Source organism: Papaver somniferum, chromosome 5, assembly GCF_003573695.1.
Source record: "Papaver somniferum cultivar HN1 chromosome 5, ASM357369v1, whole genome shotgun sequence".
NCBI classification, from domain to species: domain Eukaryota; kingdom Viridiplantae; phylum Streptophyta; class Magnoliopsida; order Ranunculales; family Papaveraceae; genus Papaver; species Papaver somniferum.
This window is the reverse complement of record NC_039362.1, coordinates 174623146-174642479: the sequence shown is the minus strand read 5'-3', so window position 1 is coordinate 174642479 and position 19334 is coordinate 174623146. Positions and strand designations below refer to the sequence as shown.

Sequence of the window (19334 nt, the reverse complement as noted above, 5' to 3'; positions counted from 1 at the left end):
GTATTATCAGATTGACCCGCCGAAATTAGAGGATATACAAGATATCCCATATAGGCCCCTGATCAGATTTAAAGCACATATTAACCAGTTAGGTTCATCACGATCACATGTAAACTTAAAAAAGAAAAACAGTCGATGTGTATAGTACGAGAGCTACTTATCAAACCCAATTCGATTCTTTCTTAATTGTTATTCTAATATACTTTCTTGTCTTAAGATTGTTGGTGAATAACAATTAAAATTGATCAAACAAATAAATAATAAAAGAGGCACTTATCTGATTTTCGTGTCTTCTCGTTAGCCAACTGTTGATGTCTTGAACATCCTGTTAAACAACATAGAAAGAAGAAACTCGAATGGTAGATTGAGGCGCATGTTCAACATACTGTCCTTAAGACAAGAATGCGCGGCTACACTCTGAAAAGATAATGCTATAGCCCTACGGGTACATCTGCCTCCAAGATACAACAATCTTAACAAAGTTTGAATAGCACATTCAAATTTGTCCTACTAGAACTTGGTAGCGGAAAACTCATGGAATCGTTAGCACTTAAACCCTCGAATCAAACATCGAAAAACAAAGAAGAAGTACTCAACCCCATGGGATATATAAGAGAGGTTTTTTCTATATATATCGGCAATAAAAAGAGGTTCTTCTTATTTAAAACCCTAACCCAAATCCAACAATATATGATAAACTTATCCCGTAAAAAACTAAGAGATAAATTTGGAAGGTGTTTTTTATTTTTGGAAAAACCTTTTTATTAGTAATTTTTATTCACATAAAACTGTATTTTTTCCAACAATTACAAGCCATACTAGAAACCCCGGAGGTTCATCATATTAGAAATTTATGATTTAAATACAAAATTCGCATGTCCTGGAATTACAAAGATCGATGTAAATGTTGATACCACTCACAAACTTTGTGTTACTTTAGAAAATAAAAATTTTACAGTCATATTTTTGGTGCTGCCAGTTTCCAACTAAGATCACCAAGTGACTTTATATTTTATACAACTTAAAATTTTTATACCACTCACAGGTTACCAAGTGACTTTACCACTACTATACTACAGTGAAATTCTGTGGTCATGAGTCAAACATCACTCCTTAATCATTTAATTCGGGAGCTGCACCCTGATATGTCTTCTATATCAGCGTAGTTGTCTCCATGATGACCTATGACTGAACAGATGATAAGTACTTCATGCAATTAGCCCCGCCCAGTGAACTGCTAGTTTCCAAGGCACTAAAGAATAATCTGATAAAGCTTATATGGTAAACCCAAGAACCCAGTGAAGAGATTGTATAATTTTAGACTTTTCATTTGTCGTCTATACGATTTTAGGCTTCTCCTTAAATCCTCATTCACCACTGCAACGTATTGAAATTAAAATCAGTAATGGTTCACACAAAAATACTCACGAACTTATAAAACGTAAAACTAAACAATAAACATATAAAAGAATGTACGTACCATTTACCAAAGTTTCAACGTTACGTTTTACACTCTTTAGATACTGATCAAAGGGATGCGCATCTTCAGACCGCTGACTCAAATCGTCCTGCGTCCTTGTTATTTCCTCCTCCAACAGCATGTATTCATCTATTGTGGCTCGAGATGGCTGAAAATTGAGATATTGATAACCGTCATCACTATCTTGGTACTTGGACGTATCAACTCCTAGCCTTTGGAGATGCACAATAATACCACTTATTCCACTTTTTAAACCCTCCAGGCATTCCTCATCATCATCACAGACATGATAACTATAACCATTACATTCTAATTTTTGCAGCATCCAGTTCTTAATATCCTCTGGGAGGGCGGCGGCGTCTGAAGAGTTTAAATATCCCGACATTGAAACTCTCGTCTGTGTCAAGCAAATAAATTTCAAGTCAGGCAAGAGCAAATTAAATGGTTTTTTTTTTATGGTCGAAACTTATAGCTAAGTAATTTCCCATCAACTCTAGTAAGGAGGAAGGCGGGGTTTAATCTCCACCATAAACGTATATATTAGTGCAGTTATATGGTTGGGTTTGGCGAGTTGGTTCAGAACTCCCCCTCTTTAGGGAATAGAATTCTCTTCCCACTATCCAAACATGCCAAAAAAGAGGTTTTGAACCGTATTAATACTAAAGAAAAAATACAATGGGCTGATACGCATACATGATATGGGCTTGACTAATGATATTGGGCTACTTGAATGGGCAATGCTGCGTTGGGTGTAATAAAGCCTCCCCCTACTGACCTCAGGCGTTGAAATCGGGGTAGCGGGCCTCTGCGTCAACCCAAGTTGCATCTTCTGTTGGAAGGCCCACCCACTTGACAAGCCACCTAGTCACTGGTCTGTTCTTGCGTTTGTAAGGCGACAAAATTGTTTAAAAGTAATTAGAACCTGCATTTGCTGTTTTGTCGCTCTTAAATGTTGGTAAGAATGCTTAGAGTAAGTTTTCTGAAATTCAAGTTGAAGATCAAACAGCGCAGGCTAAAATCTCTGGCAAAATTAAGAAGTAATCTAATCAGTATTTTAAGGGATATAAAATTAGTAAGCATGAAAAAGAGAAAGGTGAGGTCGAATTTTGATTAATGTAAGAAGAGTTACTTACTTTAAGGATTTCCAAGTCCTCGAACGCATCACGATATTCATATTCATCCCTAGTTGATGGATAGAGTCGTAACATTATGTTGGCGCATGTATCCTTGTGAAAGCTTAGCAGGGTGGTAATCTTTTCATCCTCGGAGAAGTTTCTAGGATTATTCAAAATATCCCTCATACGATCCCTGCAGGAAAACAAATCGATCGGGAATAGCAAAGTTCAGAATAAATTATCTTGTCACAAACACTAATTAATTGAAAGGGGGTATAAAAAAAAACTTAGATTCAAGATATATATATATACCTGTTTGCATCCGCATATTCATAGTCTTTCCGGGAACGGTGAAGGTTATCTCTGATCTCCATAAAATCGTTGAACATTCTAAAGTAGGGGGAATATAATAAATTATTAGAAGAAATTCGATTTGATTGAACAAGATTTAAAAGAGATAGATTTTATATACGTATATCCTAAATAATACCTACCTGCATGATTTCCGGCAATATTTCTCTATAGACGTCACCCTTTGAGCTTTCTGATTGATGTTTGGTGTCTTCATGATTGATTACGTTTTCTTAGGTTGAGTTCACCTAAATTGTGTATGGCACCGCATATACATATGGATAGATATAGAAAACAAGTTTTTCCTAGTTTAACTACAACATCTTTACTTTCATAAAATCAACTGTTGCCAAATTATTGCCTCAGCAATTTGATTGCGCGAGTAAGTCGTAGTTGCATGCCGAATCAGTGTTGGACTGCATCCACAATATCTGGATGGCAATTGTCCATAGGAAACAGAGACAATTCTCATCAAAAAGATTGTTTCCGGATATATTTAGCTGTACAAATGATATGTAAGATCCAAGTACAAAAATAAGTAGAAACTCTCAGTCAAAAAGTAGTCAGTCTTAAAGAACGTACAAACATAAGTTACTAAACTAGAGACATTACGTCTAAATCACTCCCCATTTGTAGCCTTCAAGGTGGCCAAAGCTTTAAGCCCTTGTACACTTCCATCTTCCAAGCATATGCTCAGCCAAATCCTGGACAACAATTCAAAACATCTATCAAGAAAGTGAAAATGAATAGCTCAAAATCTTACCAGTGCGTGTACAAGGGCTCAAAGCTTTGGCGAACTTGAAGGCTAAAAGTGTGGAGTCATTTAGGCTTAATGTCAAGAGTATAACTAGTAGAACCAGGAATAATTTTTGAAGCAGTATGAGAAAACATTCCTGGGTTGATACGAAGAGCATGGTATGTGTACCCGTACGAACATGTTAAATGAAACCTTGAGTATAATCGTCTTCCTACTCCTAGTTTGGAGTGTTAGACTTTTTTATGGTTTAGCAACTAATCATGTTTAGTTTGACAAAACTGGATTAGTCTAATCTTAATCAAGTGTGTGTTTAATGTTTAGATCATGTACTAAAGGAAAGACTTTTATTGTTTTGTGGTTGTACATAAGGCTAAAGTACATCAAGTTAATCCACTAAGTGGCATGCAAGTTTTTTATTTGAAGTTAAGAGATGTGTCTCCACCTCATGATGGCTGAGTAGGTGAAACATGTCTATGCAGTTGGAGGTGGACTCCCTTCTCGCCTTATTTAAAGTAATTTCTGCCATTAGAAGTTTAAGGACATAAAAGTGGATGAAAAACCTTCCTCTTAAGGATTTTATTTAAGGTACCAACTTTTGTTGATTGTCTATTCTTATCAGAGAAAAGTCAGGTATATCTTTACCCTATAATCTCCTATTTGATCATGTAATCCTTGAAGAATATCTCATACTAAGCATACAACAAGTCTTAGCATCAAGTAGTTATATCTGAACACATAAAGTTAAGCATAAAGCATGTTCTTTCTGTTTAATGATCATGTAGTTGTTTCTAGATGCAACACATGTAATCCTAAGCATAAAGTTATCTCTAATGGACATGATGATTTACTCATGTGTGGTAAGTGATTTTTCTGTTGGACCCAAAGGTTTAACAAATTTATTATTCACTTTGTATGAGTACATCAGTCTTGAACTTCATTTTAGGGGACTTCGATATGTAATAACTTTACCCAAAGGTGAAGTGACGACAATATCGAGTCTTTATAAAGTTTATGCTTGCCTTATTGATTAAAGATAAATAAAGAATTTTGTTTTCTGTTTAGTTATGAATCCTACGCAAGTTCAGATTGTTTTGGCTGGTATCGAACCTTTAAGTGGCTCAAACTACTTAAAGTGGAAGTCGCAAGTTGATATAGTTATAGGGTGTCGGAATTTCGATATAGCTCTATGGGAACCAAAACCGGTAGAAATTACAGATGAGTCTACAAATGCTCAGAAGAAGGCATATCTCAAGTGGGAAAAAGCAAACAAAATGGCTATTCTAATCATTCGAGGGGCTATACCTGATGCTATCCGAGGAGGAATCCCTATTAAAGACACAGCTACAGAACTGATTGAGGTGATTGAGTCACATTTTATGGGATCTACAAAGTCTTTGGTGAATACTCACTTAAGTCGGTTATCTTCAATGAAGTATGATGGTAAAACAGTATTAGAGAGCATATACTTCAAATGGCAGAACTGATCTATAAAATTCGTACCCTAGACATGTTTCTACCTGATGACTACATGGTGCAACAAGCAATAAATTGTCTTCCAAAATAGTATGAAGCGTTTAAGATCAACTACAACACTTGTGACATGAAGTGGGATTTGAACGAACTAATTACTCACTTTGTACAAGAGGAAGATAGACTTCGACGTGAAACACCGGAGTATGCACATTCAGTTCATCATTCAGCTGCATTAGGTCCCACAAAGAAGGACTTCAAAGTATCAACATCAACAGCCAAAGCATCAACGGGAGCAGATAAAGAGGACGGTTTAGGAGAAGAAAAGCAAGGTTCACATAGCTCTTATACATGTTTCTTTTGTCAGAAGAAGGGTCATATCAAGAAGAACTGCTTGAAGTATCAACGATGGCTGAAAAAGCTCAAAACATAAGTTGTTGAAAAGAAGTAACTAGTGGTTTAATATTCTAGCAAGTCTATGGTTGTGTGTATTTGGATGTGTTTGTTTGTTGTTTGTTGTTTTTTGCTTGTGAAATATAGTAGGCAAACATGTTTTAGTTAGTAGATTAGTTCTATAAGGTTGTCGTATGCATGTTAAGGTCAGCCATATGCATGTTTTTATCTCACTCATAATTTGTAAAGTTCACTGGGAGAGAAGTTCTTTTTGCTACTATGTACAATTCAGTGGGAGCATATACACATTATGTTTGCTATATAGTGTGTTTGTGCTAACGTGGTTTCCTTTAGTGACATATGTTGGATCTCTTTTGAGACGATACAGTTAAATTCTCAAGTAGTCTGTCCAGTTTGGGTATAAGGTGAAACTCATTTTCAGACATTGTAGGTAAGTTTGATCTCTTTGAGATCGAAAAGTTGTCCTGGTCATTAAGCATGAGGCATGGCGAATTATTTCTCATTATTTTCTTTTATTTCTTCATCTCTATCTGAAAGGCATGTCGGCTTTATTAATGCAAGTTATGTCTGAAAAGCATGACAACTTTAATGATGTTCAAAAATTGAAGAAAATAAATGAATATGAGAGGTAAGAGATGGCCGCTCGAGAAACTACTAAAAGCACCCAGAAAAGTATTGGAGGCACCATATAAATGCATTGAAGGCATCCGGAGGAGTTTTTGCTATTCATAGCCCGAAATTACTCCTTATACCCCATAAATTTCTATTCGCACCCCCAAGATTGCTAAATACAACCCAAATGCTAAAGGCACCCCCGGACTGGATAAGGGGCACTTTTCTTCAACCTTTTGAATTTGAAATTTGGCGGGAAGAAAAGTGCAGTACTGGCAGATTTCGAGTTCGAGATTTGAGGTTGTTTTAATGAGACTAAACAGGGTTAGTAGGTCCAACAGAATCAATTAAATAGGGCTAGTTCATCAAGTTTGGCTAAAACAAAGGAAACATATCATGGAACTTTGCTGTGTTGGGTTTGGAAGAGAGTCACTCGGGTTCTTTCATGGATTCGGATTTCTTTGGGCCTGTTACGATAAGTCAGAGTTGGCAAAGAATTTGTTTGCGAAAAAAGGAGTTTGTGATGAATTAATACTTGGGCTAGAACGTCGGTTTGGAGCAAACAGAGGAGGAACTATCCACGGGTCTCTGATTGGTTCGAGTTTGGGAGATTTTCAAGGGATTTGGTACAGGATAATGTTCTTACCATATACAAAAGATTGAATGACGTGTTCAGGGAGCTTAAAAAGGGATTACATCTCATAGGGAGGTGAAATATTATCGGTTTTCTTTACACGGAAGTTTTTGGTTGAATAAATGGAAGTCATGAAGAGATAAGGGAAAGATATGCTCTGTTTGGTTCGCTAAAAGATTGGGGAAGATCTTTGACAACTCAGGGACGCGGCAAGAGGAAAGAAAAAAATTACCATGACTTGGAAGAAAAGAATAATCAGATATGGAAGGTGTTTTAGCGAGATTCTTGACGCTGTTGTGCATAAATAGAGAGGGTTGAGGTCTCGAGAAGGGAGACGGAGAGCCTGGGATAGAATAGTTTGCTTAGGAATCGAGAAACCAAAGTTTTAGAAAGTCATCTGCTGCTGCAAACCTAGAACACGAAGAACAATATCTGGAGGAAAAAGTCACAGAACTGTATCGTTTTACGACAACAAAAGGCATATATTGTTTACTATTCAGTGGTGAAAGATCTTTAGCAACCATCTGCCGTAGCTGCACTGCTCAGTTTTATTAGCTAGAAACCTTTAGCGACTGCAAAATCATTGTAAGCTTATTTATATCTTTTGAATACAATGGTTAATGAAATTTTCTCCAATTCTCCAATCATGAGTAGATAAATTTCTTTTCTAGGATTTTGGAGGAAGTTATTTTTGATGAGTGGATTTTAGTAATTATTTTCTTTGACAATAAATACTCCAAAATTGTGCTTTTATTTTGTCTAAATTTTTTCTCTTCTTTATATGCTTCATATTAATTGTTCTGGGTAGTTTCTACCGATCTTTTATAAACGAAGGAAAGTTAGGCCTTAGAATAACGACGAGAGTCATAGAAACAAAAAAGCTTGTAACGTTATATTTTCCAAAGCATGAGTTCGCAAATTTTTTTGAGTAAACTAGGAGTATTTTGTCAAAGAAGTAATTCTTGAGTTTATAGACTAGTGGAATCAAAAACCCTAGAATCTTCTCTCCTTGGTAACCAAAAAAATCAATTTTAAGTAGTTTGTCTTAGTATTTCGTTTGATAATCCAAAACCAAATATTTAAAAAGAGTCCGAGAATCGAATCCTTATTACCACAATCAAGGATGAAAGTGTGTTTTCCATATCCTCGGTTGAGCTGTAAGTGACAAATCCTAAACCTCTTCACCTGCGAGTCTCGCTGTCATACACAACTCTAGCCTCCAATACTTTCCTCTGCTTACTGAATAAAGTCTCAAGTGCCTGATGATTTACATTCCATGAAAGGTTACCCACGTACAACCTTTTAGATGAACCTGAACCGCCTGATCCACCAAACTGTGACCTTTCCTCGAGCAGAGGTGCTCAATAGTTCACTCTGATAGTTCTACCACCAATTCTTAAGCCATTCAGTTTCTGTACTGCATCCCGAGCTTCCGCAGCAGAGGACATGGTAACAAACGCAAACCCACTACTTCTTAGAGTTGGATTATCGCAGAAAAACCTAACCATCTGAACATTTCCACCTGTTTGAAGCAATCCAACGTGAAGTTAATTTGTCGATAATCAATAATATTTCCTTGGTATCCAAGGGAGCAGGACTTAACGAAGTAATTCTTGGCAGCCAAGTATTCGATACTTAGGAAACTAGTAGTATTTCCATATTAAGGAAACCAGTTGAACTTGGTCACCAAGTATTATAATTGACCTTTAAGTATATATAGGGTGATCTCGTTTGGAGAATAGTATGAAATCGACAATGGAGTTGTGAGAGATTCCATCCCAACCTCCGGGGTGGTTATCTTGTGAAGAGTTTTCATGGTGAGTCCAAGGTTTCTTCTTGAGCGATTAAGATGGTTATCTTGTGAAGAGTTTTCATGGTGAGTCCAAGGTTTCTTCTTGAGCGATTAAGATACATCGTCGGTGAAGGTCAAGAGAGAAAGGTGAGGCTATCACGATCAGTGGTTCTTGTATCTAGCGTAAGGTTACAACAAAAGGAGTGTTCTTCAAGTGTTGTATATAATCGAAGCAATCGGGCTGCGATGCTAGATAGCAAGATAGGGGTTGAGTCAAGGTTGTCTTCTAGACATGGTTATAATGCTAGAGAGACATAGGTGGCTGACACATAAAGTGTTCTTGTATTTGTTTTTCCGAGATTTTTCATAATAGTAAAAAAAAAATCATCATCGCAAGTGGACGTAGGCACATTGCGAACCACTATAAATCTCGTGTCGTGGTATGCTTTTACTGTTTACTCGTTTTATGCTTGTTTGCTTTGTTATATCTATATTTGTGTTTTTCGTGTCTATGTTTGATAGAGCACCAGACGAAAGTAGTCAACCCTTACCAGAGAGAAACCCTAAAAATTGGTATCAGAGCCATGGTTGGCTCGGTACGGTGGTCTAGACAGTGAATGTGTTGTTTGAAGCAGGGAGTTAAGGATTGGCATCGGAACAAGCATAGATTAACATATATGATATTCTTTGGACTCTTAAGTTCAAGTGAAGTATGGTGATCGTGATTCAATGAGGTCCTTCGACAAGGCATTGAAAGGGAATACCGTAGAGATTTTGGAAGGGTGTGTTGATTGGGAAGAACGTGATTTGCAAGAGGGTTGTTTCTTTTGAAGCAATACTGATCATCGTTTTCGATTCAAAGAAGGTATGTCTGTTAACAAACTTCTTAATAATTTCACTAAGCTAATGTGTTACTTAATGAATGTGGGAGAAGTTGTTAAGGGCAAGGAGCAAGCTATGTTACTACTGCTGTTGTTTTCTGGATATATATGATATGCCGGTACAATTGAATGTGATCGGGATCAAGGGTTGTATCTAAACAACAAGAAAATCTGGAAATAATCCGGATGTGAGAGTTATCCAAAGGGAAGTCTGAATACGTTATTAGTGTCACGTAGAAAGACACTGGAAGAAATATTCTCTGAAGTTTTAAGCTGAGGAGAATTGTGATCAGTCAAATAAGGTGGTAAATGTAAGTTTCTGATTCAGGAGAGGTGTGGGAGATCACATGTGGTGATCATTGCGAAGTGTGGTTCTTTGGTTCAATTTTTCTTTTCATATGATTCCAAACATGGGCTAGGTTACTTCTTACGAGTCTTTAAGAGGTGGTACTATATTACTCGGTAGTAATTACGCATGTGGTATAGTTGGAATCAGAATAATTGAAAAACAAGAATCATGAGGCAAAGTTAATCCTGGTGACACATTCCTGAGTAGAAGAAGTATTTGACATCACTTTGAACTTTGGAATCCAAAGATTACGGTAGTGTAACGGAAGGTGGATTTTCAAAGGTGATGGATTCAGACTCGAAGTTGGTAATTCAAGCTAAGAGACAAAGATTTGTGTTTCTTATATGGTGGTACAGTAGTAGGTGGATCTTGTGCAGGAATCAGTAACGATGTTGATTCTAGTTCTTCAAGACCTTAATATATATATGTCTGGGGCATATAAGTGAGAAGAAGCTAAATGATGTATTTGCGAAACTTGAAGTCTATGAACGTGGAGTTTATGGAAAGGAGTTTGGCAAGGTTTTCATTATACGGTAAGTATGGAGGGGATGCGTTCTGGAAGGACGTATGGTGCACTCATTTGAATGTATGGGAATACTTTTTGAAAGTATTCATGCATGGAGATTCTTTATCGTACTGTATGGCGACTTATCAAGGAGAGTGTGGTTGTACGCCATGCTGATTGGTAGAGCTGTAAAAAGAAAGTGCAAGAGACTATGGTGATGAAGACCCAGTCTGACGAGGACGAGTTAAGTTGATTAACTGTGGGATTCAATGTGTGTTGAGTCTATAAAGAAGTTTTGTCAGATTCATGCATAGTAAAGCATTGGGGTTGCAGTGATAAAGAAATCTCAAGGTGGGAGAAGACACGGTGCATGTTGCCTAAAAGATTTTTTAGGTAATTAAAATTTTGTAAGTTGGTGCAAAAGGGCGTGTCATCTCAATTATGGTTTACCAATAATTGTATCGTCAAGTTGAATTCATCTAGAATGGGTGAAGTGAAGTCTTTGTTTATCCAAACAAAGAAACTTCAACTTGGGTGGAGGACTGGTAAAACGGTATGTGGGAATTTATTCCACAAGTGATTTATATCTTAATTATATATAGATCAGGTGGAGGTTCAAATTGGTGAATCTCAGCAACAACGAGAAGAAAATTTCCTGATGAACAACGGAAGCCCAATGACGTAAGGTCTCCATTACAATTGGAGAAGTTTGCAGTGGAAAGAAGGTCGATGGGTGTTCATGTGGAAGGAAGAAATTCCGAGTACGAAAGGCGTACGACGTAGTTAAGAATATTGATAGTCAAGGGTTATGCACAAGGAAGGTATTGCTTACGAAAATTCTCTCCGGTGGTAAGAATACATAAATCCATACCTTGTTGACTATGATGGTGGTGGTCTGTGGCTGTGCACAAGTCGAAGACAACTTGTTAAATGGTACTCAGTTATGGAATAAGATAAATTCAGCTCAAAGGTGTTGTTGCAAAAAAGGAAGTATGTATGCAAATTAACGGAAGTATCCAATAGGAAATTATTCACGAAATGATGAGCTTTAAGAAGAGTAAGACTCAAGAGGAGGTATGATCGTAGATCAAGATTCAAGGTGAGATGGACTCCACTAAAGCAAGACTCATGGTAGAGACGGGCTCAAGATTTTTGCAAAAATGACAAAGATCCATGCATGGATTGATTGTGTTTGGTGCGTAATAGGAGTCATGCTCAATATACTTTGATATATAAATGATGATTAGATTCTTAGAATCTGACATGAGGAGTTAGTTTAATATAAACTAACAAGTGGTCATTCTTCTATAAGTGGATTATATGCTTATTGCTGCGAAGAGCATGTTCGATATTGAGAAAGTGGAGTCTCAATTGAGTGTAAAGCTTAAGATGAAGAATATAAGGTATCTAAATGGTACAGTAGAAATGGATTGGTGTACCAACGATATAGTGGTCAAGAACTGCTATAATTTTGTGGTTAAGTAGATTCCGATGATGGTGTTTTTACAGTGGCTTGTCGTCCAATAACCTGGACGTCGTCTTTACAATTAGTTGGAGCTCAATAAACATTGGAGTCTGAATTGGTAGACGTAAATGACGCCTTGAGGGAAGCAAGTGTGCTTCGAGGCTTGATTGGATATTTTGGAGTCGGATAAGAATGCATATGTCCATTATGATTGTCCAAGAGATGAAAATGTTTTTTCAGGCATTAATATTTTCAAGCAAGGGTAAAACATATCAATGTTCGGTTTCAGTTTGTGCGAGATATCGGTGGAGAGTTTTCATTATGGAAGACTTACTGGAGGGATAATCTCACAGACATGCTTACAAAGGTGGCACCAAGGATTAACTACAAACATGGTTTGCACTTGATCAATATCTACAGGAAAGGTACAAGGTGGTGGCGATGATTAACGGGAAAGGAAGAACAAGTAATTTAAGCGAAGGATTATCAACAAATATGGAGATTTGTGAAGTTAATTTGTCGATAATCAATAATATTTCCTTGGTCTCCAAGGGAGCAGGACTTAACGGAGTAAGTCTTGGCAGCCAAGTATTCGATACTTAGGAAACTAGTAGTATTTCCATATTAAGGAAACTAGTTGAACTTGGTCACCAAGTGTTATACTTGACCTTTAAGCATATATACGGTGATCTTGTTTGGAGAATAGTATGGAATCGACAATGGAGTTGTGAGGGATTCCATCCCACCTCCGGGGTGCTTATCCTGTGAAGAGTTTTCATGGTAAGTCCAAGGTTTCTTCTTGAGCCATTAAGATACATCGTCGGTGAAGGTCAAGAGAGAAAGGTGAGGCTATTACGATGAGTGGTTCTTGTATCTAGCTTAAGGTTACAACAAAAGGAGTGTTCTTCAAGTGTTGTATATAATCGAAGCAATCGGGCTGCAATGCTAGATAGCAAGATAGGGGTTGAGTCAAGGTTGTCTTCTAGACATGGGTTATAATGCTAGAGAGGCATAGGTGGCTGACACATAAAGTGTTCTTGTATTTTTTTTTCCGAGATTTTTCATAATAGTGAAAAAAAAGATCATCATCGCAAGTGGACGTAGGCACATTGCCGAACCACTATAAATCTCGTGTCGTGGTATTCTTTTACTGTTTACTCGTTTTATGCTTGTTTGCTTTGTTATATCTATATTTGTGATGTTCGTGTCTATGTTTGATAGAGCACCAGACGAAAGTAGTCGACCCTTACCAGAGAGAAACCCCAACATCCAACAACTTCAGCAATATTGATATTGAATGGAAGGTTATCAAGAAAAAGTCTCAAATCCAAAGATAAATTCCGCACAACAGCTTCTTCTTCTTCCTCGGATTCTGAGGTAACTGCAGCCTTGACGGCCTCCTTCTTTAGTATTCCCAAGCGGAGTCTCAAACCTTTGATGTAATGGTTGACTATTCCAATCAATTTCAAACAGCTGCTAATCCGTTCTTGATGCTTTGTCATGTTCAGAAAAATAACTCGTAATGCACCTTGGATAGCCTTGAGCTGGAAATCGCGGAACTGTGTTGCTGTTAGGTTCTTGGGTTGTTGTGCAGGTAGTGGTAGATCATCAAAAGTTTTTGGTAACTTCTTCTTCAACTTTTCTGTCAGATATACCGGTACCTTGAGTATTTGAGCAAGTTTTTCTGCATTGTAGCTATCCAGTAATGCCCTGAGTACTTGAGCTTGTGGATTATATAAGTAGCCACCATCTCCCTGCGCTTTGTTTCTTCCAGGTAACTCCTAATCGTCACCTGCTGACAACCAGAAAGATCTGCAAACGTGCGCATTTTTGTAATGTCTGGAACCTTCTTAGCCAACTCTCCGCACAGAAACATTTGTTCTTCTGATAAATATTTGGTTTCTGCATATGAAACGCCTAGATCGCGGTCCAGTTTGGAAGACAACTTGGTCATTGAAGTCAGTTCCTTTTGCAATTCTCCGCCGTTTTCATCTGTTATTTTCAAGGAATAAATCTGACATGATGCGGATGTAATTGAATCGACATCTGGGTATTTGGTGTGCTCCTGAATAAGTGGATGAACATCATGTGGGTAAACATCTTCATCTACAGTAGTTCTGTCTTTGCTATTAGGAAAGATATATCCAGCACTAAAAGGAGGAACACATGAGATATCACTTGAAGAAGAAGAAGAAGAAGCATCCATAACTTTTCTCATCTTGCTCAAGAAGCCTTGATTTTTAGGTCGAGTTTTAATCGCGGTAAACCGAAGATATAAGCAGTGGAGAAGAAGTTGGAGGTGCCGATTAAGATGCCAAAATCTGTATGAATAAAAAAAAAGGGAAGGAGATAGTTACGGTTTTAGGGTTCGTCTGCTGTTTATACTTTCGTGTGGTTTTAGGATTCGTCTGCTGTTTGATTTTTTCTAACAAAACTAGTCACAAAACACCAAGGTGACCAAATTTGTGGAACAAAAAATCCAGCCATATTATCTTTAATAAATAAAAACCATTTGATTAAAAAGTGACACAAAAACCCCATATTAAATACTCCCTCCGTCCCACTTCTAAGTGACCTATTTGAAATTTGCACAATTTTTAAGGCAAGCAAGGAAAATAGTATTTTTAATCATTTTTTACAATTATACCCTTATGAATAATAACTAGTGAAATTTAAAAATGGTTTATCTCTCAAAATACTCCACGGATGTTCGCAAATTTCATACAATTGAAAAGCATTTTAAAACACCTACGTAACGAATATAAACATGCCTATCAAATTATACATATTTCATATATTATTTATAATTAACTAAAAGGATAATTCCGGAATATCTCATTGTTTAGTGATATAGGTCACTTATCATTGGGACAAAATCTAAAATCAAATAGGTCACTTAGGAGTGGGACGGAGGGAGTAGTAATGAGTAAATTTAGTTTTTATTATTTTAAAAAAAGCCAAACATACCCTTTTATCTTTCTTCTTCTTCTTCTCTCTTTTCTTTTTTCTTTCTTCTTTTCTTCCGCCACCTTCTCCCCACCACCATCACCACCAGCAGCAGAAAATTGTCTGCGAAAACCAGCAGCAACACCTCCGCTACCACTATCAGTTGTACCTTTGTCTCCTCTGTCTCCTCCACGAACAACTCCGTCTATTTTTCTTCTATTTTTATGTTCAGATCTATCATCTCCTCTTTGTTCCGCACCACCACCAAATCGACGACCATTTCCTGGTCCTCCGTCAACACCTTCTCCTTCATCCCCTCAAACCAAGACCGTTTAAAGATACAAAAGAAATTCAAAATCACTACTCGTCCCTCACTTACCCGTCCGTGCCGAAAATTCCTCTCAGATTCAATAAATTTTACCCTATTTTGTTATCTTTACAACCAAACACGTACAATCGAAGGTTGCAATTTCTTCTCCTCGTTCTATGAATCATCCATTTGGTCTTATAGGAACTTTTTAACCTAGCCCAGTGGTATGTATTTGAATTCCTTTTATTTAGTACTGCATGTCTGGTTTGAGTTTTTATTTCTCTGAAATTGGCTTAATCTGGTGAAAATATGATGAATTTGGTGGTTATATGATGTGGGTTTGATTGACTGTAATTCTTAATCATATTTTTAAAATGGTTTTTCAGTGTGATGTTTATGATGGTAATTCTTTGATTAGATGAGTTGAATATTGATGCACTATGATTAGAATGTGCTGTGCATTTTCATTGTCTTCTAAGGAGCTCATTTCATTTGTTGATTTACTTGCGTGTCTGCTTGTCTTAGTGTTGGCATTTTTCTGGGTGATTTCAAAAATTTTGTTTTGAAAGTGATGATGTTGATTGGGTTTTTAAAATCTGCCATTTTCTGGATGTGTGTGCTCAAAATGGGGCTTGTGTTTTTAAAATTTCAAATTGAGGTGTTCAGTAATATTTTTGCAATGACCAGGTGAAGCTGTTTGCAGAGAAGGAAACTGGTGCCAGATTTGGGTTTGAGTGAAAACTGATAGACACGTCCTCCTTTCTTTCTACCTATACTAATTTGTTAAATTGCAGTTTGGCTTTCATTTTTATATGTCGTGGAGGACCATCCAGATTTTGTATGGGTGTTAAATTGCAATCTGCTCTGGATGCTCTTTACTTAGCTTCATATGCAGGTAATCATGACATTTCAATGACGTCTTTCTATCAATGGACATGTATAATATATCTTGTATTTTTTCTTGCAGTTGGACAAACATTTTCACGTGTTCAATTATGGTTTCATCTTATTTATGATGAAACCGAAATTGGTTTCATCGTATTTATCATGAAACCAAAATTGGTTTCATTATATTTTTGTCGATCTCGAAAAGAAGAAAACTTTCAGTTCTTGAGGCTAAAAAGGGATTTGTTCCTAACAATAATATCTTGATTGTGTAGGCACAACATGGTTGCTTAAGGTCTAGTACGTTAAGAAATTTTTGGTTAAATCGAGATTCCAAGGACGAGGATAAAAGCGATATAGCTTTTTTGGAGGTGTAGACCCAAAGCACTATAGTGAAAAGGGATACTGGCAGGTGAGTGAATGAAATCATTCTCATTTGAATAATCATAAGATAGTTACTTATTCTTAAAACTGATTACACTTTTTTATTTTTCAAATGTTAAATAATGGTTTCTTGGTAGAATGGTAGTGTATGCTCCCTATTATATTATTTTTCATAATTGTTTAGGGAATTCAGAAACACTGCACCAGTTGCATTTCTGATAACTATAGGCACTAGGTAATTTTAATGGAATGTTAGAAAATATGAAACCCGATTACCAGTGCAGATGGACAGTTGCATTTGATTTCGTGAGTGGTTAAAATTAACAAGTTCGTCCATGGGATTTTTGGGTTTGCGAGACACTGATCAATAAACTTAGATTGCAGTAAAACTTGTAAATTTTGTATCATACGATTTTGTAATTCATGGGTAGCGGTATTTCAGTAGTGATATATTTTGTATCATACGTTTTATGTGTCCCTGCTTGTAGCTTTTATCATTGATTTGCTTTATTCTTCGTTAATTAAAATGATCTGATCCACTAGTACAATAAGGGGTTTTAGTCACGGTTGACCTTGTCGCGGTTTTATGTAAATACGTGACCAAAGTTAAATTGGTCTCGGGGATAAAAAATTCCGGGACTATTCACTATATCTTTAGTCACGGCATTAATTTTATCTGAGACACTAGATTCCTAGTATTTAATAGACTCGGTTTTGGCCAAGTCCTAATACGTGTTTATCTATCTCTAGAGACGTGTCTTCACTTTGGTATATGATTCTGGATTTAGGATCTTGGTTTCGATATGACCGAAATTCAAAATCAGAAAGAGGGAGGAGATAAGGTTTTCGCCTCGAAGAACAGCTGTCGTTTCTAAAACCTAAGTCCTAGAGTTTATGTTGCCAACAATTCGAAAACAAAATTCATTCTCCCCTGTTATAAATCTCTATTTATCCATTCAGCTAATTCTACCGAAGATTTTATTGATCGATGAGGTCTCACGGAGATTTTTTATTGGACACGGCTTACATTCAATCTTGTTTGATGCAACTGCTTAATACCCGCACCTATGATATACCCATTTCAAATTTACCGCCAATTTTGGTTTCCCACGATCAACACTACTCCACTCCCTATTTTATCTCCATTATTTCCTTGTTTGAAACCGCAACAGTTTTGAAGGGATTACATGAAGCCAACTGCAAGTTGTTTTCTCTATCTGATATTAATCAAGCAAAATCCTTCCATTTCCCTGAAATTAATATATTAAAAGGTGAAAGCGTCAACAGCTGATTACAAGGTATTCTCCTCCTAAAATCAAAGCATTCTCTTATATTTGTTTTGGGGTCATTCTCCAAATTCGGTATCTTATACTACTCTGATCAATGGGCTGGTGAATTGGGTATTACATACAAGGTGCTTGATGAAATGTCAAATAATGGGATACTGCCTGATTCTCACACTTGAAGTATATTTTAGAAAGAAAAGATTAAGTGTTTTCTTTACCTTTGGTTTTGCATTTCTTTATTTGTTGTCTTTTATATTTATTGCGTCATCTCTTTCCTTATAGTTGTTTTTATAGGATTTGAATAAGTTAAGGGGCTAGTGATATCAGGTGTTAGGGAGACCTCTGCATTGGCCACAATTAAACAAGAAAAGTAAGATTTAAATGGCTTGAATGGTTATGATATTTGGTATAGTGAAAGCGCTTCATTTAGCAAATACTAGTCGGTCTCTCATTAGTTAACCACATTTTTTCATGCTAAAATCGAATAGAAATCTATTTTCATTAGTAATAGCAAATACTTCATTAGTAATAGCAAATACTAGCCGATATCTCATTAGTAATAGCACCTTGGATATGTTTGTAATTTTTCGTTATTGTCTTTACTAGTAATCTCGAACTTCAGATATTATCTGTTCTTGGATATGTTTGTAATTTTTTGCTCCTAGCAGCTTATATATTATCTGTTCTTGCAGCTCATTTCATGGATACTTCAGACACAGAGTCTGATGGCGGGCTACAAGAGTATTCAGATTCCCACAGCGAACAACAGTCAGATTCCCACAGCGAACAATCAGGTTTGTTGTTTAAGTATTTTCTTGCAGTATACATGGTTGATTCGACCAAAAAAATTTGACAATATAAAGCTCCTTAAGGTTGTACCGCGCCAAACACTTATTAATTCGTTTTTCTTTTTCGTTTTTTTTATCTCAAGTTTCAAGTGAAGATAACGTGGATGCAAATAAAGTAAAGCGGACTAAGACAAGATTACCAAAGCTTTTAAGGGATACTAATGGTGAAAGGCGGACTGTTACTTATGATGAATCCAACCAAGCAACCGGTAAAAATGGTTTCTTGCTCTCAAGTTACATAGGCAGCGATGTTGGTCCAAGTCTTGGACTGAAGTATACCTGTTGGAAAGAAGTTCCACCTGTAGTGAAGAAAAAGTTATGGGAGGACGTAACGGTATGTATTAATTAATGAAATGCCCCATGTTAAAATCCCTACCAATGTTTTACATATATATATATATATCACTTAGTCGATGTTTATTTACCTCCAGTTTAAGTTTGATCTCGACGAATCAAAGAGGAAAGATGTATTGAGACAATTTTCTGTCTTGTGGCGAGGATGGAGGAAACGAACTGCTGCAAAGCATGTTACCCCATTTGAAAAAAGCCGAAAAAAGCTTAAGAATGTTCCTTCAGATTTAAGAGGTTTTGTAGAACAAGAAGAATGGAAAGAGTTTGTAAAACGGAGATTGAGCGACAAAGGCAAGGTATGTCAATTGAGCTAAACAAGATTGGGTCGAGAATTATTTTGTTACTATATAGAGCTAATACATTTTTAATCTTCAGGAGTTATCTGAAATTGGCAAAACGGTACAAGCTCACCACAAATATCCGCATAGGATGGGACGAAGGACCTATGCTGGATTAAAGGACAAACTGGTTTGCAATCATAAGTTTTTTTTTTGTTTTT

The 19334-nt window shown here is 36.7% G+C and overlaps 1 protein-coding gene across 1 annotated transcript; it reads right to left on the bottom strand.

Moving 5' to 3' along the window:
- Nucleotides 1-8194: 8194 nt before the first annotated feature.
- LOC113280102 (29 kDa ribonucleoprotein A, chloroplastic-like) lies at nt 8195-13327 on the bottom strand. Its single transcript, XM_026528754.1, has 2 exons — nt 13093-13327; nt 8195-8355 (listed from the first exon to the last, which is right to left on the bottom strand). Exons 1-2 carry the CDS (start codon nt 13325-13327, stop codon nt 8195-8197), a joined length of 396 nt encoding a protein of 131 aa, XP_026384539.1.
- Between the last annotated feature and the right edge of the window lie 6007 nt (nt 13328-19334).